Here is a 19746-nt window from a genome sequence, read left to right on the forward strand (position 1 = left end):
ATGGTTGTATAGAAGATCCTTTATGAAACACTCTCAGTTTATTTCTGTCTTTTAATTTCTCTAACTTTACATCATTACACTATTCTACCAGTGACCACAGACTCCTTTCTCTTATCCTCTGTCAGTATGGGTTCTTTTTTGCTCTTCAGGAGTTAACAGATGCTCTCTGGTAAAGGTACGATTTTATTTTTTCCCTCAGGAAATCCAGTCTTTTTTTTGGCAAGTAAAGTATGGCTGCTTACCCAAGAATCCTTCTGTTAGATCTTGATCTATTGAGCCTAAATATGGTACCTTTTACTTATTCCTGTTGAATTTTATCTAGCTAAGTTTGGTTATCCATTTACTCCAATACGTTGTATATTCCTCATTGTTTAAGTCACAACTTTGATAAGCATGCTGCTGTTTGAGGTATAGTTTGAAATGAAAATATTAGACATGGTAAAACCCTTAGCACTGCAATTTTACTTGAAGGAGAGTCTCAAGTGGAGAACTAATACCAGAATACAGCAATGATAATAGAAAGGAACCAAAATGTTAAGTCACCTTGGCAGTGCAGAATATTTTCTTTTCCATTAATGATACAAGAACGAAGCCTTTGGGAAGTTACTGTCAGTCATGTGACAGGGTTGGTTGAATCATCAAGGTTAAGAAAATGTAGTAAAAATGATAACTTGATTGAAGGACAGTTATATTCTCCTATATTCCTACTATTTCCAACAAGGAAAAAAGATCCATTTCTTCACCAAAGTTTTATTTTTTGAATTGAAAAGAATGAAAAGTAAAATATTTGTTTTGAAACATTTTAAATTCAGAAAAATGGACAATACAGTATAATAAACATCAAATTACCCTGTCACTGTTAGCCTTTTCCACACTGTTCAAATCTCTCTTTCTACACACACACACACACACACACACACACCTCTTGCCAAACTCAAAGTAGGTTGCAAACATTATGTCACTTTATCCTAAATATTGTATTCTTCAGCCTACATCTCCCCAAAACATATTCATTCTTTTACATGGCAGTTTATCACTGTTACCATAGCTAAAATACACTATTAATTCAAAATATATACACTGTACTTATATTTTTCCACTTGTTCCAAAAATATACTTTATAGCTATTATTTTTTAAATCATATCTAAGTAATGTTCAAACTTTGATCCTTTAGGTCTTTTTAGACTCTACCATCCTAAAACTGTCCCCTGACTTTCTGTTTCTGTTCTTCCCAACGTTGAGTCCTCTGGCAAGTCTAGGTTAGTTTTCTGTTTCTTTGGAACATCTCACATTCTGGATTTGTGGACTATTTCTGAGTAGATCCTGGTCAAACATTTCTGGCAAGAACATCCCATGGCTTATGTTGAGAACATCCCAGTATGTCAGGGTGCAGTGGATGCCAGGCTATCCCACTGTTGGGAATGCCAAGCTTGACTACTTGGTTAAGAGGGTTACTGGTATATCTCTCAATTATAAAGGCTCATTTTCCATTTTCTGACTAGTAAGTCACCTGACAAGTGATACTTGGAGGCCATGTGACTTTCCAACCAGTTATTTTTGGATTCGCTGATGCTCTTTGCTTTTATCCATTGTTATATGGAGAGTAATAGTGATTTTCTATCCTCCTTTTAATATTTGATAGCTGTCATTGAAAGAGAAAGACTTTTGACTGACTTTCCAAGTCAAAGTTACTCAAAAAATTTTATTACATTTTTTTCAGAATCAAATAGTTTTCTTCTCTTGGTTGTTTCTATGACTTAGATAGGATCTGATAAAATTGATTATTTGAAAATGTTTAGGCTTATTTTAGTGATACTTTTCTTTATGGTTATCAATTAGATTTTTGTTCTTCAGAAAATAAAAATGAGTTCATTAAAATTATAGTAGTAACTCAGTACTTTAAATATAAGCCAGAATTCCGTGTGAGGATTGAATGGTGTATATTTTGCTGATATATGGAATGTAAAAAGTCGTTTTCTGTTATGTTTGTCTTAATTCTTTGAAAACATAATGCTCATATTAAGGTAAATTTGCTCTTTTTGTATGTATATGTGAAAATGTAAGGAGTACACACACTAATGTATCACCTGACAAAGGTAGTCTATATGATTAATATACGTACCCTTAATACAGGTCACAGGCTTATATGAAAACTTAGCCCAGCCTGGAGGGGCTTGGTCTCTCTTTGGTCCACTAACAGAACTTGTCTGGTAACTCATGTTGGAGCAAAGGCAAGTGTTTCAGGAAGTCTCAGGGCTAGGAATGTCTTAAGTCACATCAAACCTTCTTGGTGTCACTTATATTAATTTTGCTTCAAGTATCCAGCCAAAGTAGTTTCCTACAGCAAAGTTAATTTGATGTCATCAAGTAGAGCATGTCATCATGGTGACAGTTATTATCTTTTTTTTTTTTTAATTAAAAATTTGTTTTTGGCTGTACTAGGTCATTGTTGCTGCTTGAGCTTTTCTCTAGTTGCAGCGAGTGAGATCTACTCTCTAATTGCCCTGCACCGGCTTCTCATTTTAGTGACTTCTCTTCTACCGGCTGTAGAGTGTGCAGGCTTCAGTAGTTGGGGCACCTGGGCTCAAGGGTTGTCGCTCCCGAGCTCTGGAGGGAGCATGGGCTTAGTTGCGCCACAGAATGTGGGATCTTCTGGAACCAGGGAATGAAACCATATCTCCTACATTGGCAGCTGAATTCTTTACCACTGAGCCACCAGGAAACCCCTGTTATTATCTTTTAATAGTTACTAGTTATTTGTCCTACCTGTAGGAGATTGAAGTAACTAGTTTATTTTATTTATTTTTATATACTTTATTCATTTTGTCAGTTTAGCAAATTTCAATACTTTTGTTTATAAGTTTTGTAGCATGCCAACAATAGCAAAATAATTGGTTCACAAGATATTTTGCCTGTTCAGCTACCTCATGTCTCCCTAGTTTCTATGCACAATGATGCATAAATACAATCCATGGAAATTAAAAGATATAATACTTATTTATAGATGAATTAATACAGTAGAAACCATTATTGGTAAATTAGACCTCTGTCATATAATTTTAATGACTTTAGGAGAGAGAAAATAAAATTGTGCCACAGAAAGATTTGCATATAATGAGCTAACTTGATACTACTTTTTTTCTTCTTTACACTTAGAGAATGGGATATTATAGAAACTGAGGAGCATTATAAGAGCCGATGGAGATCTATTAGGATTCTGTATCTTACTATGTTTCTTAGCAGTGTAGGTAAGTATTAAATTATAAGTAATTTAAAAAATTTAGGTAAAATTTGACATATTTGACATATTTGAATGTCATTTAATTAAAAAAAAATTTTTATTGTGGTAAAATCCATATAACATCAAATGCACCATCTTAACCATTTCTAAGTTCAGAATGTTAAATGTATCTAGATGGTAGTAACCAGTCTCCACAAATGGTAGTAACATTTGTGTCTTGTAAAAACGGAAACTCTATACCAATTAAACAATGACTCATTTCCCCTTCCTCATCAACCCCTGTTAATCATCATTTTGCTTTCTGTTTCTATGAATTTGACTACTCTAGATATTCACATAATGGAATCATACAGTATTTTTTATTTTGTGACTTGATTTATTTCATTTAGTATTACGTCCTTAAGTTTCATTCGTGTTATAGCATGTGCCAGTATTTCCTTCTTTTTTAAGGCTAATAGTCTGTTGTGTAAATTGTAGAGAGGGTTAATTTTTCCTCTATTTTCTTAGTATTTACAGCTGGGGCCTGTGAATTAAACTGACAAAAGGCAGGTCAACAGGAGAAGATCATAAAAATTTAGTTGATGTTAATATTTTTTATGTTTCACAGGGGGCTTCATAGAAAAGAAGTGAAAACCCCAAAGAAACATTCATGATGTTATATACTTACTATTTTAATAAAGGGCTGTGATTGTGGAGAACTGACTAGACAAAGGAAAGGGGTTGGGCTTCTGGGGATGGTAACTGTGGGAAAGTGACTTGGAAATACATGGGCGACGCTAATGGAGGATGCAGGTGGTTTTGTAAGGTTTGTTTGTAACAGGCTTATCTCAGCACCTGTGCTTCATCTCCAGTGATAAGAATGTTTTCTTCTTCCTGGTACTGGAAGAGTACATTTCTCAGGGGAAATTTATGCCCTATTTTTGGGCAGAAATAGGGAGGGCAGAGAGCCCTACTGTGTCTCCTGTTAGTTACCTTCAGCTCAAAATAATCAATATGCCAAAGCAGCATATTTTGAAATAACATGTTTTGATCCCCTTCAGTGTACACCACATCTTGTTTATCCATTTATTTGTTGATGAACATTTGAGTTAATTCAATGTCTTGTTTCTTAGAAATAGCTGCTGTGAACATGAGTGTGCAAATATCTCATTAACATCCTGCTTTCAGTTTTTTTGGGTATATAAGAAGTGAAATTGCTATATCATATGATAATTCTATTTTTAATTTTTTGAGGAACTGCTATACTTTTTCCCATAGCTGCTGCTGCATTTTACATTACCATTGACAGTCATGGTCCAAATTTTTCTGCATCTTCACCAACTCTTATGTTTATTTAATAGTAGTCATTCTAATGGGGCTTCCCAGGTGGCTCAATGGTAAAGAACCCACCTGCCAATGTAGGAGACTAAGGTTCAATCTTTGGATAGGGAGGATCCCCTGGGAAAGGAAACGGCAACCCACTCCAGTATTCTTGCCTGGGAAATCCAGTGGACAGAGGAGCCTGCTGGGCTACAGTCCATGCAGTCGCAAAAGAATGGGCACAACTTAACAACTAAATAGCAACAAGTCATTCTAATGGGCATGAGATGGTAGCTCATTGTGATTTTGATTTGCATTTCCTTGATGATTATTTACACTGGGCATCTTTTCACGTGCGTATTGGCCATCTATATATGATCTTTGAAGAAATGTCGTTTAAGTCCTTTCCCCATTTAAAAAAAAAATAATGTTTTTGTTGTTTTGTTTTTGAGCGGAGCCTGGTGGGCTGCCATCTATGGGGTCGCACAGAATCGGACATGACTGAAGCAACTTAGCAGCAGCAGCAGCAGCAGCAGCAGCAGAGTTCTTTGTATATTCTGAATATATTTGCAAATATTTTCTACCATTCCAGGACTTTTTTTTCTTTCACTCTGATGATTGTGCCCTTTGTTCACAAAAGTTTTAAATTTTGGTGTAGTTCAGCAAATCTATTTTTTTCTTTTGTTGCCTGTGAACCTCATTTAACTTTTATATTGATACATACAAATAGTAAAGTGCTCAGTCATGTCCAGCTCTGCGACACCATGCACTATACAGTCCATGGAATTCTCCAGACCAGAATACTGGAGTGGGTAGCCTTTCTCTTCTCCAGGGGATCTTCCCAATCCAGGGAACGAACCCAGGTCTTCTACATTGCAGGTGGATTCTTTACTGGCTGAGCCACAATGGAAGCCTGAGTGAAGTGCAAAAATCTTAATTTATAAAGCTTGATGCATTTTAACCTATTAACATTATTTTTGAAAATATATTTACTAAAAAGTTAATCTTTATCAGGAAAAAAAATTAAGAACTGTAATTGTGTTCGAATGCTAAGGAATATACATATTTTTTCTCAAATACTATATATATAGTATTTCTTAATACTGTGATAGTTTTTAAAGGAATGTTTTAGGGGATTAATTTTTTTTTTCCAAGCTTGGATCCTCTAAGTCAATAGGCACTAATTTTGCAACTGCTTTCTTCCTGAGATGGATTTAGTGGTCATTTGACTAAATTTTTTTCCATATTCTTTCTATTAATCCTGGGTCGTTCTCTTGTTTTCTGTCACTTGCCAATCTTCCTTATGATTCAGCATTGAATAAAAACAGATTTTATATAAAGCTAAAACTAAAGAAAAGTACAAAATAAAGGATATTTTTAATATTTTATTGGATTGTATATTATTATGATCTCTACAAATATCAGGAAAAAAAATGTTGATTCAAATCGGTTTGAACAAGTATATTAACAACCTGACAATGATGACCAGTAAATGTAGGACATCAAAACTGATCACTTTAATTTATATTGGTAATTTTTTCTTTATTTTTTCTGTCAATAAAATCCTTAAGAAAAGCAAACAAACAAAAAATTGTCTTGAACAGTGATGTTTTCTTATAAGATGTCCACAGGGGAACAACTCCAGGTGACCCTCCCTGGCTCTGCTTCTCAATAAGTATTTTGGTTTCGCTCTCTTCTGTGTATGGCCTTCATCCTTAGGCTATGGCAAGGATGCAGCAGCACTTCCAGGTGTCAGTCCTTTCACAGAAATTTTTACTGACTGAAAGGGGCTTATTTTTTAAACCTCCAAAGAGATGAGGAGTTCTTTCCTGGAGGTCCCAAAGTAGACCTCCCCTCGTTTCGCAATGATCAGAACAGGGTTACCTGTTAACTTCTAAACCCATCATCAGCTAGAATGTTGGGACCTAAGGATTGACCCTCTGGAATTTGGGGTGGACACAGTGTCCTCCAAAGTATGTGACTTTGTGAACGAGGATAAATACTTGAATACAACCAGGATTCTATCAGGAAGTGGGGGTGCAAATGAATGTTGTTTAGGTAGCAAGCTCTGCAACAATTGTTTTTCATTTAAAACACTTCTAATTTTTTAGTACTCAATTATCTAAAACATAAGTAATAATTTCAAATTGAACAGCAAAAAAAAATTTAACTTCAGATTTTAATTGGTTTAATTGGTTAAACATTTTACCTGTTTACAAGTTTCTTGATTGTGCAATAGTAGTCTTGTTTTCAAATATTTGTTGACTCTTTCAACCCTGTTTTCATCGAAGTCATTGTGTTAATTCAAAATACACTAAAATGAAACTAATAATTAAATTATTTTTTAAGTCAGACTTTTCTCAAATCTGGTGCTCTGTGACAACCTAGAGGGGTGGGAATGAGATGGGAGGTGGGAGGGAGGTTCACAAGGAACGAGACGTATGTATATCTATGGCTGATTCATAGTGATATATGGCAGAAACCAGTGCAATATTGTAAAGAAATTATCCTCCAATTAATAATAAAAAATAAACCAGGCTTTTAAAAAAGGAACGAAGTATTGACACTGCTACAACATTGATGAACCTTGAAAGTATTATCAAAGAAAGAAGCCAGACAAGAAAAACACATACTGTATGATTCTGTTCATATGAAAATCCAGGAAAGGAAAACCTATAGAGACAGAAAGTAGATTTCTGGGTTGCTTATGGCTGTAGGGGAGAGGATGGAGGGTAACAGAGGATAACTAAGGGTCCAGGGTTTCTTTTTGAAATGACTGTGGTATTCCAAAATTGACTACAGTGATGGTTGCATATATTTGGAATACTAAAATTCATTGAATCATACACTTTAAATGGGTGAATTCTATGTGAATTCTATCTTAATACAACTTTTTAAAAAATAGCTTTGATATGATTTTGATTGGATATGCCTAATATTTAAAATTGACAAATAGTTTTGGAGTTAATCATTACAGTTGTGTGTGTGTTAAGTCTTTTCAGTCATGTCCGACTCTTTGCCACCCCATGGATTGTAGCCCTTCAGGCTCCTCTGTCCATGGACTTCTCCAGGCAAGAATACTGGAGTGGGTTTCCATGCCCTCCTCCAGGGGATCTTCCTGACACAGGGATCAAACCCGGGTCTCTTATGTCTCCTGCATTGACAGGCAGGTTCTTTACCAGTAGCACCATCTGGGAAGTCCAATGATAATCATCGCAGTTATCAAGCAATAAAAGCTAGCAGAGACAATTTTCTGTTACGGTATGCCCATCTTGAGGAATCCTGGTTCTTTTTAGCCACTGTCCCCTGTAAAGGTCATTTTCCTTCTTAGTCCTCCCTACAGTCAATTATTTCTCTCAAATAAAATATTACAAATTTAGCATTCCTCTATAACAGAGTGGCCTTTCCTCCATTTATTTTGGCTGTAAACGCTTAACAAAGCTTTCAGGAATTTTCAGCTACAATAAAGACATGTGAATAAGGAGAAATATAGGTCCTCTGCTTTTATTATGATAATTATAGTGAGGGACTATAATTATATATATATTTTCAAGTCTTAAGTATTTATTTTTCTTCTGATAAATAAAATCCCATTGCTTGATAAATTAAACATTTGTGGTAATAAATTTGTAAATTCAGAATGATGTTTTAAAATTCATGTTCAAAAAATTGTATCTGTAGTGATGAAATTGTAAATATAAATAACAGAATTCGCCTCTTCACAGGATTTTCTATTGTGATAATGTCAATATGGCCATATCTCCAAAAGGTTTGTACACTTCATTCTTCTCTTAAGTAGCTGTAGTAGTAACTGTTATGTAGTTATCTAGGGGGTTTCTGTAGTATTCTGATTTAATCTTTACTAGAATAACATGAGCATAATTCCTCTAAAGAGGGTTATAAGTAAGGTGACCATATGCTTTATTGTGCAAACCAGAACACTTTTGAAGTGAGAAGAGTATTATAGCAGAATATAGGATTATATCCAGCAGTCCTAGGCAAACACAGATATATGGTATGTGTGTGCTTGTGTTCAGTCACTTCAGTCATGTCCAACTCTTTTTGCAACCCCATGAACTATAGCCAACCAGGCTCCTCTGTCCTTGGGATTCTCCAGGCAATAATACTGGAGTGGGTTGCCATGCCCTCCTCTGGGAGATCTTTCTGACCCAGGGATTGAATCCTGTCACCTGCATCTCCTGAATTGCAGGCAGATTCTTTACCCCTGAGCCACCTGGGAAGCCCTTAGATATATGGTCACGTCCTTATTAGCCATTTTCCCATCCTCTTCATACCCCTTCCCTGATAAAAAGGAAACTAGGTTAGACATAGTCTGAATTCCTAAAATGTACACATTTCATACTTTCCGATAGAATTAATTTGGGTTGTCAGGTGACATTGTGGAATGAATTGACAATATACATATTTTGATGCTGTGGTTACTGTCAGTAATGCCTAATGCGAGTCCTAGATGGGAAGGAGAGAGTGAAAAGAAGATGAAAATTTGGTGGGTACCCTGACATCAATTGATCATCAAGTCCTGTCAAGTCTACCTGTTACAAAAATATATTTGACATGTAACTGTCAGTTTTAAAATTCCAGTAATGAATTTATTTAAAAAAATCAGTATTTAAGTTGGAAGCATAATGAATCTATAATAATATTTCAGTCAAGGTTTCTGAAGGAATTCTTTAATTCCTAATTCCTGTTCACTCCTTAACTTGCTACAATGTGATTAACTCCTCTGCTACCCTGAAACTGCTCTTGATGAGTTCTTCAAAGACTTACTCACCAAATAAATACTAGATACTTTTCAGTCCTTACTTGAGGTGACATTTGGGTAGTGCTTGACATTGTTGTCCTTTCTCTGCTTCTTGAAACCTTCTTTTAGCTTCCATGCCATTACCCTAACTCTTTATTCCTAAATTATTTTGTGTATTGTTCTTTATCAACTTGCTCCTTGTATTTTGGTTTTCTCCAGCAATGTGTATGTGTGTTTCAGCCTAAATCCTGAGCCTTCGCCCACATTATATCTATAATAAGTTTTAGTTTCATGAGTATTGATTTCATGTAAAATAATGTTTTAATCAGTTATAGTTAATTTTCAAAATGGCAATGAAAATGTGGTACTAAATCACTAAAAAGTAAAATTAGTATTTTCCTTCTATATTTCCTTTAAAAATAGCATAAGAAAATAGCATTTTAAGTTAATAATCATAAAAACTACTGTCCCTCACCTCGCTTTGGGTTAGAACGTTTTCCTATGTGCTTCTATGTCCCTTTCCCGTTAACACTTATCATTGAGTGTTGTAACTGTGTGTTACAGAGAGTTTACCTAACTTCCCTGGTAGGTTGTTAGAGTGGCTGGAGGGCTTCAACAAAAATACTAGATATATTTGATGACTGTTTAGAGTTTAAAAATTATACTGTACTAAAAAACCCAAAATGAAATATAACATGTCAATAAATTTTTTATGCCTGGTTTTTTTGCATGCTCACTTGCAAAATTTATTAGATACATGTACTTAGATGAGCCTAAGATGCTTCAGATCTTTGCACATTTTCCTCCTTTTTTTTTTTTTGGAATGATTTTTTCTCCTGCATCTCTCCTTTCTTCTGCCATTCCCCTCCTCCCTTCTTCTCCACTATTTTCAGGCCTTTGCTCCAATGTCCCTTCTGAAAAGCCTTTTCTTACTGTCCCTCACCTCACTTTGGATTAGAAGGTTTTCCCTTGTACTTCGATATCCCTTTATCATTAACACTTACCATTGAGTGTTATAACTGTGTGTTACAGAGAATGTACCAAACTTCTCTACTAGGTTGTTAGAATGGCCGGATGGCTTCAACAAAAATACTAAACATAATGTGATGAATGTTTAAGGTTTAGAAATTATACTTATTCAGTGGTAAAGAATGCACCTGCAATGCAGGAGACATGGGTTTGATCCCTGGGTTGAGAAGATCCCCTAGAGGAGGAAATGGCAACCTACTCCAGTATTCTTGCTGGGAAAATCCCATAGACAGGAAGGAGTCTGGCGGGCTACAGTACATGGGGTCGAAAAGAGTCGGATGTGACTGAGCATGCAAAAACACATATAAGGAATTTATTGACATCTTATATTCATTTTAGATTTTATTAACTTAAAATTCTACTTCTTACGCTATCTTTAAAAGAAATATAGGAAGAAAATACTAATTTTACTTTTTAGTGATTTAGTGCCCCAGTGTCATTGTCATTTTGAAAATTAATTTAAACTAATTAAAGCTTTATTTTACATGAAATCATTACTCATGAACTTAAAAACTCTTTCCATACCGACAGAGTTATTAGAGTAGTATATGTCACAATTCTGAAGCAACATCTTCTGTGCCAAAATATATATTTCCATATATCAAAACTCTTGATTTCAGTGGTCTCTGTGTCTAACCTCAAAATTTTCAAAAAAAAAGGTATTTGCACAATTAGGTCTACTCAGCATAATACATTGAATTTTGAAATTCACTGCTTTCAGCAAATACTTGAAATCTCTTCAAAAGAAAAATTATTGAGGTCACATGAACATATCACTAGTTCTTTAGCAATACAAATATAACATTTTCACCCAAAATCTTGTGAAATAATTTTGTCAAGTTATTTCATAATAGTATTAATATTATTATAATAATTATAATTATTAATAACTTACTGTGTGCCAGGCACAAACATGTAAATTATCTTTTGATTTTCTTAACAACTCTGTGAGGTGGTTATTATCACTCCTGTTTAACAGATAAAGAAACTCAGAGAAGTTATGTAGCTTGCCCAAGATCACAGCTAGAAAATGGCAGAATCAAGCCTATCTGAAACCAAAATCTGACTCTACAGTACTATGTTACCTACTGCCTTAAAATTTTTCATTCTTTCTCTTTCTAATTTTATTTATTGAAGTGTAGTTGATTTATAGTGTTTCAGATGTTCAGTAAAGTAATTCAGTTACACACACAGACATACATATCTACATATATATTTTTTAATTATAGATTATTACAAACTATTGAATATAGTTCCCTGTGCTATATAGCAATTTCTTATTGTTTATCAAAATTTTCATTATTAATTTGAGGTTACTATCTCTCTTATGATAATATGTTACCACATATTGCTTAGCTTAAAAGTCATCTCTGAGAAAGCTAAAAAGCTGGGCCACCCCTCTCCCCCCTGCCAGAAAAAAACCCAGAAAACCCAAACAGTAAATTATCTGTCTGAAAGAAATTTGCTACTACTGTGAATCTCTGGCTTGTGCTTCTGGCCATGGTTGATAGACCGCTATCAGCTGGGTGGTTCCTTAGGCTGTATTGCCCAGCTGCTACTGCTGCTGCTAAGTCGCTTCAGTCGTGTCCGACTCTGTGCGACCCCATAGACGGCAGCCCACCAGGCTCCCCCGTCCCTGGGATTCTCCAGGCAAGAACACTGGAGTGGGTTGCCATTTCCTTCTCCAATGCATGAGAGTGAAAAGTGAAAGTGAAGACACTCAGTCGTGTCCGACTCAGCGACCCCATGGACTGCAGCCTACCAAGCTCCTCTGTCCATGGGATTTTCCAGGCAAGAGTACTGGAGTGGGGGTGCTATTGCCTTCTCCAGTGTTGCCCAGAGTTGTGCTTAATTTCCAGGAAGAATCATATTCTTAAACCTAGATTTTGAATTGGGATAATGGGTTATCTATAGGTCCAGGAACATAGTGGGGGTACCCATGCATGAATTACAATAAAATATAGTAATAAAGCTGACATCAGTAAAAATAAAATGCTAAGAAATATTAATGTTTTTATTGCATAGGTGACATTCATTTAGTGCATACTATATGCAGATATGGCTCTAAGTACTCTACATGTATTGCCTTGAATAATTCTCATAACAGCTCTGTGAAGTTATCCTTATTTGACAGAAAAAGAGTTAAGCATGCTGGTTTTTTCCCCTCGGTCAAAAATGCAGGATTTTTCTAAATCAGATGAGTAGAACTTGATTTGGAATCTGCTTGGTGGCAGGGAACTGTTTACTCAATTTGTATTCGTATTGCCTCACACAGGTTTTGTCACAGTGAAGGCCTTAATAGCTGTAATTGGATGAATAAGCAATAATCTATAAGTAAATAATTGAGGGGGCTTCTAGGTGGCATAGTGGTAAAGAATCCACCCGCGAATGCAGGAGACATAAGAGGTGCAGGTTTGCTCCCTGAGTCGGGAAGATCCCCTGTAGGAAATAGTAACCCACTCCAGTATTCTTCTGGACAATTCCATGGACAGAGGAGCCTGGTGTGCTACAGTCAATGGGGTCGCAAAGAGTCCGACACAACTAAGCACACACAGCGCAGCCCAGCAAATAGTTGAGAAGGCTTGGAACACATCTCAGCTCCCATGGCAAAGCTTTAAGATTTCTAGAACTTTGTCATTATTATTAACATGTTTAGAGAAGAATATTTTGAAATTCAATATATGCTTTGTCTTTTGTTTTAAAGAGAAGCTAACAGATCTGACTTTGGCTGAAGTGTGCAAAATCAAACAAGTTTACAGATAAAAAGTGTGTGTGCGTGCATGCCTTTGTGTGCTCATGCACCGGGCAGAGAGAACTAGAGATGGGGAGAGAGGCAGGCAGAGAGAGAGAGAGAAGGAGTGAGCAGGAGGGGTGATAGACATACACAGACAGACAGACATGGGGGTTTTACAATTCTAGCAGAATTCTAACAGATTGCAGTTTCCCAGTCATTGTAAATAGTATCCAACTAAAATAGCAGATACTGTTCAAAGTGTTACAGGCACCTTCAAGAATCAGTTCACTTCTGTCCATGCGATGGACACTTGACTATGATCAATTAATATCCCGAGAAGACACTTTTATCCTTTGCTTTCAAATTACTGGACATCTAATATTAAAGTTTAGTTTTCATTGCTTTTTAAATTGTTACATGTAGGACATGAAGTTGTTATACTTATTCACTCTTATTTCTCATCTGTACAAACAAAAAATATACCTAAATATAGTCATTTTCAGCTATTTAAAAATACCTTTGGAAAAAAAAAGCCCATGGTTTTTCTTGTTAAATTATTCTACCATTTAACCTGCATAGGTTTAACCTTATGTCCCAATACATAATGGTTCTTACTTTTCTAAATTATTATATAATCTACTGTATATAAAAACAATCTTCTGATTTATTCCATAGTCCCTTTGTAAGCTAGAATTCTCTGTTTTCTGAAAGTATTTTCTGAGTTTTAATCATTTAGTTCTTCCCTCAACATTCATGATATATAAATCCTCTTTGGTAGAACTCTGGATTGTCGATGCTGAAAGGAAGAATTAGTAGTAGGTTTAATGAGATAAATTTTATTTGGAATTTGATTATTGTGTGCAGTTAGTCCCAACAAATAATAATAAAAAAGCTAATAAACTGTAGCTTATTGAGTTGCATAAGGGTAAATAATTGTATTTATAAGAATTAAAGAATGGCATATAAATTTTATGATGCTATTGTTAGGTATATAATGTGAATATTTTTTTAACAAGTTTTTTTATGATGTAGAATTTTTATAGTTATTCTAAAAAATGCAGCTTCTTAAGCACTTTTCCTTGTGTACTGAATTGTTAATATAGTTAATGTCAGAAGCTTGAATTCCTTATTATAAGTAGTAGTGTTATAAGACTTATGGGTTAGAATTATTGATTTTATTTGTTTTAATAAATGTTAAATGGTCAGAAAAAAATGTATGCAGCTTTTTAACTTTACTTTTCTTGGTTAACAATTCTTAAAGCATATTTCTTTTTTCTACAGATTGATCAGACTGCTGATGCAAGTTTTTTGGGCTGGGTTATTGCTTCATATAGCCTTGGCCAGATGGTAGCTTCACCTATATTTGGTTTGTGGTCTAATTACAGACCAAGAAAAGAACCTCTTATTGTTTCCATTTTTATTTCGGTGGCAGCCAACTGCCTCTATGCGTATGTCCACGTTCCAGCTTCTCATAATAAATACTACATGTTGGCTGCTCGTGGATTGGTAGGATTTGGGGCAGGTAATATGTATGCATATATATTTTTGATTGTTTTGAACTTACATTCATCCTCACATTCATGGCCTTTTCTCATCTAGGGTCACCTCTTTTCAGTCTCCTATACCTCATTTATCATACAGATGTCTCATTGCAAATATCTTTGCTATCATTTTGCCTTTTCTAATGATGTTGCCGTTACTTACATTTTCTCTTTTCTGTTCCATGGTTCTTCATCCTTCAAGATTCAGTTCAAGTTCTGCATCTTCCGTGAAGCTTTCTTAGGCTACCCTACACCTTAACAGATCTTTCCCTTTAACATGTCTCTGGCATTTGCTTATGTACCTTTTTGTACTGTTTTCATCCTTTATCACCAACTAGATAGTAAACTTGGTGTAACTAGAGACAAATGACCACTCTTAAAAATACTCTGTAGCCCCTAGCAGTGTCTCTTCAACATAAGTGCTCAACAAGTTTTTTTGAATTAAATTGTTAGGATTTCTTTTTCTGTTTCTTATGTCATAGTATAAGTATGCCGAGTGTGTAGCAATTAGTAGTACTCCACTCACTCAATTCTTTCTCAGTATTTAATGATGAAAAAAATTTTAAGTTTCCTGTAATGCTGTTTTTTTTTTTTTAATTCAAATCTTTAACTGTTTTTTCATATTAGTAAAAGTAATGGTTTCTATTAACTGATGGATTTATTGACTCTAAATGCTTTGTATAATCATAAAGAAGAAGCAGTGACTATGCTGCAGATTAATATTTCTTCCGTATAGAGCCAAATTAAATTGAATTTTATAAACTATAAAATATTTTCTTTATTTTTACTTTACTTTCTTTTGGATTGTTGTGTCTTTTCTTAGGAAATGTAGCTGTTATTAGGTCATATATTGCTGGTGCTACCTCTCTTCAGGAAAGAACAAGTTCCATGGCAAACACAAGTGCATGTCAAGCATTAGGCTTTATTCTAGGTCCAGGTAGGTGTTCTTCAGTTGTCATTACTTAGATTTGAATTGGGTAAACTTTTGAAGTTCAAATGTTAGGTGAAATCCAAGAATAAAACCCCTGTGTGTGTGTGTGTTAGTCACTCAGTTGTGTCCGACTCTTTGCAACCCCATGGACTGTAGCCCACCAGGGTCCTCTCTCCATGGGATTCTCCAGGCAAGAATGCTGGAGTGGATAGCCATTCCCTTCTCTAGGGGATCTTCCCGAGCCAGGGATCAAACCCAGGTTGTAGGCAGATTCTTGACCATCTGAGCTGCCAGGGAAGCCCATAAAACCCCATAGCAGATGGAAAAGGAAGGGAAATGATATTTTTTAATCCAGCTGTGAGGCTAAGCTCTTTATATGTGTTAACTCATGTTCCACTAGATTAAGTGTTATTAGTCCCCATTGTACAGATTAGAACACCAAGGCATAGAGAATATAAGTAAATTATCCAGGGTCACTCTGGATAAATGGGAGGCGTGAAATTCAGTCCTAACTCTTTGAATCCAAAGTGTATGTTTTGTCAGGTTATCATTTAGCTTGGTATCTCAGCAAGAGTTTCCTTTTTTTTTTTTTTTCCCTGTTTATGAGAAACAGAGTTCTTTTAACTGAAGGATTTGAGGAAAGTTATAGCAAGTTCTTTACCCTTTTGCCTTTTGTCCTTACCTTTAAAGAAAATTTACTAGTCTGTTCTTTCCAAGCATTCATACTTTAGCTGAATATAAAAGTATGTTAATAAGATTTAATATTTCTGTAAGACCAGTTAATTTTCTGCTAAATGAGTAGAGAAATTAATTTTTATGCCTATAACAACATTGAAAAGACATATAATTTGCCCATGCTTTTAATATTGCAGTTATAAATGGCATAAATTTGAATGTAACTCAGTTTACTTCATCATCACCCCAGGCCGCTCTGGTTTCCATCATTTCTTCTCTTTAACAATAGAGAATCTAATTCATCATTCACCAAAATCTAATATTTCAGTTTGGTGTTCTGGAATAAAATATAAGAAGAGATCTTATTTTAAAATATATTATAAAATACAAGAGGGCGTAGTCTGGGTCTTTTTAAATTTGCCATTTCCCCTCAGTGTCTAGCATAGTACCTAGTATATAGGCTCAGGCTCTCAGTAAATATTTTGACCATCTAAAAAGCATTTTAAAGATTATTCAGTAAAAAATTTTGTATTAAAGATGAGCAGCTGTAAGCCTAAAAAGATGAGACGACTTTTCCAGTAATAACCACACCACTAAGTACAAATATTTATTCACTGCTTGTGGTTGTTGCTGTTTAGTTGCTAAGTCATGTCCGATTCTTTTGGACATTCAGTTTAGTTCAGTTCAGTTGCTCAGTCATGTCCGACTCTTTAGACATTAGCAGACAGATTCTTTACTACTGAGCCATCAGGGAAGCCCATTGACTGCTTACTATGTGCTAAATATTGTTCCAAGTGCTTTAGGTGCAATATTTTACTTAATTTTCATTCTAAGGCTATGTGTAAAGTAATGGCAGAACCAGATGCAGAATCTAAATCGGGAGATTAGATACTTTTCCAATCCAATTTTTGCCACAGATCCAAGTCGAAAATGATATTAAATATATAGTTTAAATACTTTATCCACGGTAATATTTAATAATATTAAGTTAAAATGTGGCATTTTCTTATAAGGAGATTGGTTAAAGTTTAATAATTTTTTATGGAATAAATTGTATAACTTAAATATTCTCAGTCAGTTCAGTAGCTCAGTCGTGCCCTACTCTTTGCAACCCCTTGGACTGCACCACTCCAGGCTTCCCTGTCCATCACAGAGATCTTTTTTTTAAAAAAGAAGATACATGTTATGTGAGGAGTAATCCTTTGTGAATGTCTGTACATCAGTGCTTCTCACCCATTTTTTACATCATTGTCTCCCAAAGGAGGCTTTTTAGACTTTTTTCTCCTAATTATTCCATCCAATGAAATTATAATATCACACATCTGTATCACATATATTTTTTGTACTGTTATATCTGTGTTTTGTACAGAAAAAGTAAATTTTTTGTCTCTTCCCCCACCAAGAACCAATTTTCTTGCTTCTTGAAATCCGTGTTGAGATTCCATACAGTATTTCCAATTTTGTGGTAAATGTTTTTCATATTTGTTTTATCCTGTACCTCCCATGTAATAATTCACATATACATATTTTGTTTTAATAAGTTTTTCAGACTTGTTTTGCACTCATTGGAGAAAAGGGCGTGACGTGGGATGTCATTAAGCTGCAGATAAACATGTACACAGCACCAGTTTTACTGGGCGCCTTCCTGGGAATTTTAAATATTATTCTGATCCTTACTATATTAAGGTAATTAGATAGAAATGATAAAACTACTCTTGTAAATTGTGAAAATAAATAAGCATTATCACTATTGAAGAATTATTTCTGTGATGTCTTTATTTGGTTTTTGATGTCTCTTGTACTTATATTTTTTAATAAGCAAATGCATGTGGTACTCTTAACTAAAATAGTGGATGATGAGTAAGAACAGATTATAAATTCTTTGAAGATTCAAAGTTTGGTCTTGATTTACTAATTATAGGTTTCTAAGTAAGGTAATAGCATGAAAGCAACATTTTAAGTAGATTAATGATTAGTATCAACCTTAGATACAAAAATTCCTCATAATATGTATTTCTTATCTTTTATATATCAGAAGAAATTTTATAAAACTGCAGAAGTTTTGTTACTATATATTACTTTGGAGTGTTTTATCCAAGAGTCCACAGATGTTTATAACTCATGTTGAAAACCATTGGAAAACTTCAAATACTGATTAAGGTAGCTCATGTGTGCTCTTAGATTAATTATTTTTTCCATTTTATATGATAAAGTAATACAGTAATAGTTGTAACATATCATTTTAATTTTATTGGTTATATCATAATAATTTCATTACTCAGAAGGCAGTAAAAGAAACTATCAGAATGTGAAAAAATAGAAAGCTAATAATAAATTTAAACCATTCATCTATTATACTAAGCCTTTCATGGACACAATATTTATGTTTTTCTTTTAAGAGAACATCGTGTGGATGACTCAGGACGACAGTGTAAAAATATTAATTTTGAAGAAGGTACTATTAACCTGTTTGATTAAATTACTATAATATTACAGAGTATTTCTAATGATTCTATCTGTTTGATATTTACTTGAATCTTATTTCTGAGGACAACACAATGGGTAATTGGGGAAGGTCTCCAGAGTTGAAATTTACCTAATTTATTATTTTTACAAAGGCATACCTGTATCAGTGATTTGGTGTGCACAGCTGGCAGGGTAAAACCATTGCTAAAAATTACTTCATCTTGTTTTCCAAGAGCAATATCCTAAAATCCTTGAGATCTTTGAAATGAATTCAGTAGTTTTGCTATCAAATGTATCTTTCTGATTCAAGTATTTCTTTGTTCACTTAATCATCAGTATAAGTATGGTTTCTCTTTTGCATTTTTATTCTTTCGGTATACTCCACAAATGCACATTTTCATCCTATAGCTCTTTCTCTGGCCCATAAATAGGTTCCCAGTCTGGTAAGTATGTATAGTTTACTAAATAAACCATTATTTAAGTACTTCTAGTTATACCCTCTTTGGGGAGTGTCCCTTCGTGAAAAAGAATGCAATTTAGTCCTTGCCCTCAAGGAGTTTATAAAGCTTTGGAAAAAACAGTATTATTTTGCTGAGTTCTTTGATAGGCATTTTATTTAATTTTCACAGCAAACTACTGGAAGGTAAAGTTAAAAGTAGTTCGGAGGAAAGCCGAGTGATGAGAAGCTATAGCAAATTTTGAACAAAGGAAAGTATGATGTTAGTCACATTCCAAGTGAGGCTAATCCAGGTACGTGAAGACCTGAACTACAGCAGTAACTGAGAATGGAGAAATGATAGATATGAGCTCTCAAAGAAAAAAGAAAATCAAGATTCTTGACAGGCTGGATAGGTAATGCTAAACAATGGAGGAGGTTGTTGAAGATGTCTGCTAGGGTTTGATTCCAGATAGTTGAAAGAATGAGAGAAAAAGAATTTAAGAAGGGATATTGGCTGAAAAGACAAAACGATTTCAGTTTAGATCAAGCCAAATACAATGCTACTCTAGGAACAACTAAAAAATTCCAGAGGCATTTGTAATTTTGATGGTAGAAACCAAACCTAGAG

At 34.6% G+C, this 19746-nt stretch overlaps 1 protein-coding gene across 1 annotated transcript in view; it reads left to right on the forward strand.

Moving 5' to 3' along the window:
- Window positions 1-19746, forward strand: part of MFSD8 (major facilitator superfamily domain containing 8) — a 37206-nt gene that overhangs the window by 3492 nt on the left and 13968 nt on the right. Inside the window, exons 2-7 of the mRNA XM_061384218.1 lie at window positions 3158-3249; window positions 8267-8310; window positions 14348-14588; window positions 15431-15544; window positions 17755-17899; window positions 18613-18668. Coding sequence (XP_061240202.1) covers window positions 3158-3249; window positions 8267-8310; window positions 14348-14588; window positions 15431-15544; window positions 17755-17899; window positions 18613-18668 — 692 coding nt within the window. The remainder of the gene's footprint in view (window positions 1-3157; window positions 3250-8266; window positions 8311-14347; window positions 14589-15430; window positions 15545-17754; window positions 17900-18612; window positions 18669-19746) is intronic.

Source organism: Bos javanicus, chromosome 17 (assembly GCF_032452875.1).
Source record: "Bos javanicus breed banteng chromosome 17, ARS-OSU_banteng_1.0, whole genome shotgun sequence".
In the NCBI taxonomy this organism is placed as follows: Eukaryota; Metazoa; Chordata; class Mammalia; order Artiodactyla; family Bovidae; genus Bos; species Bos javanicus.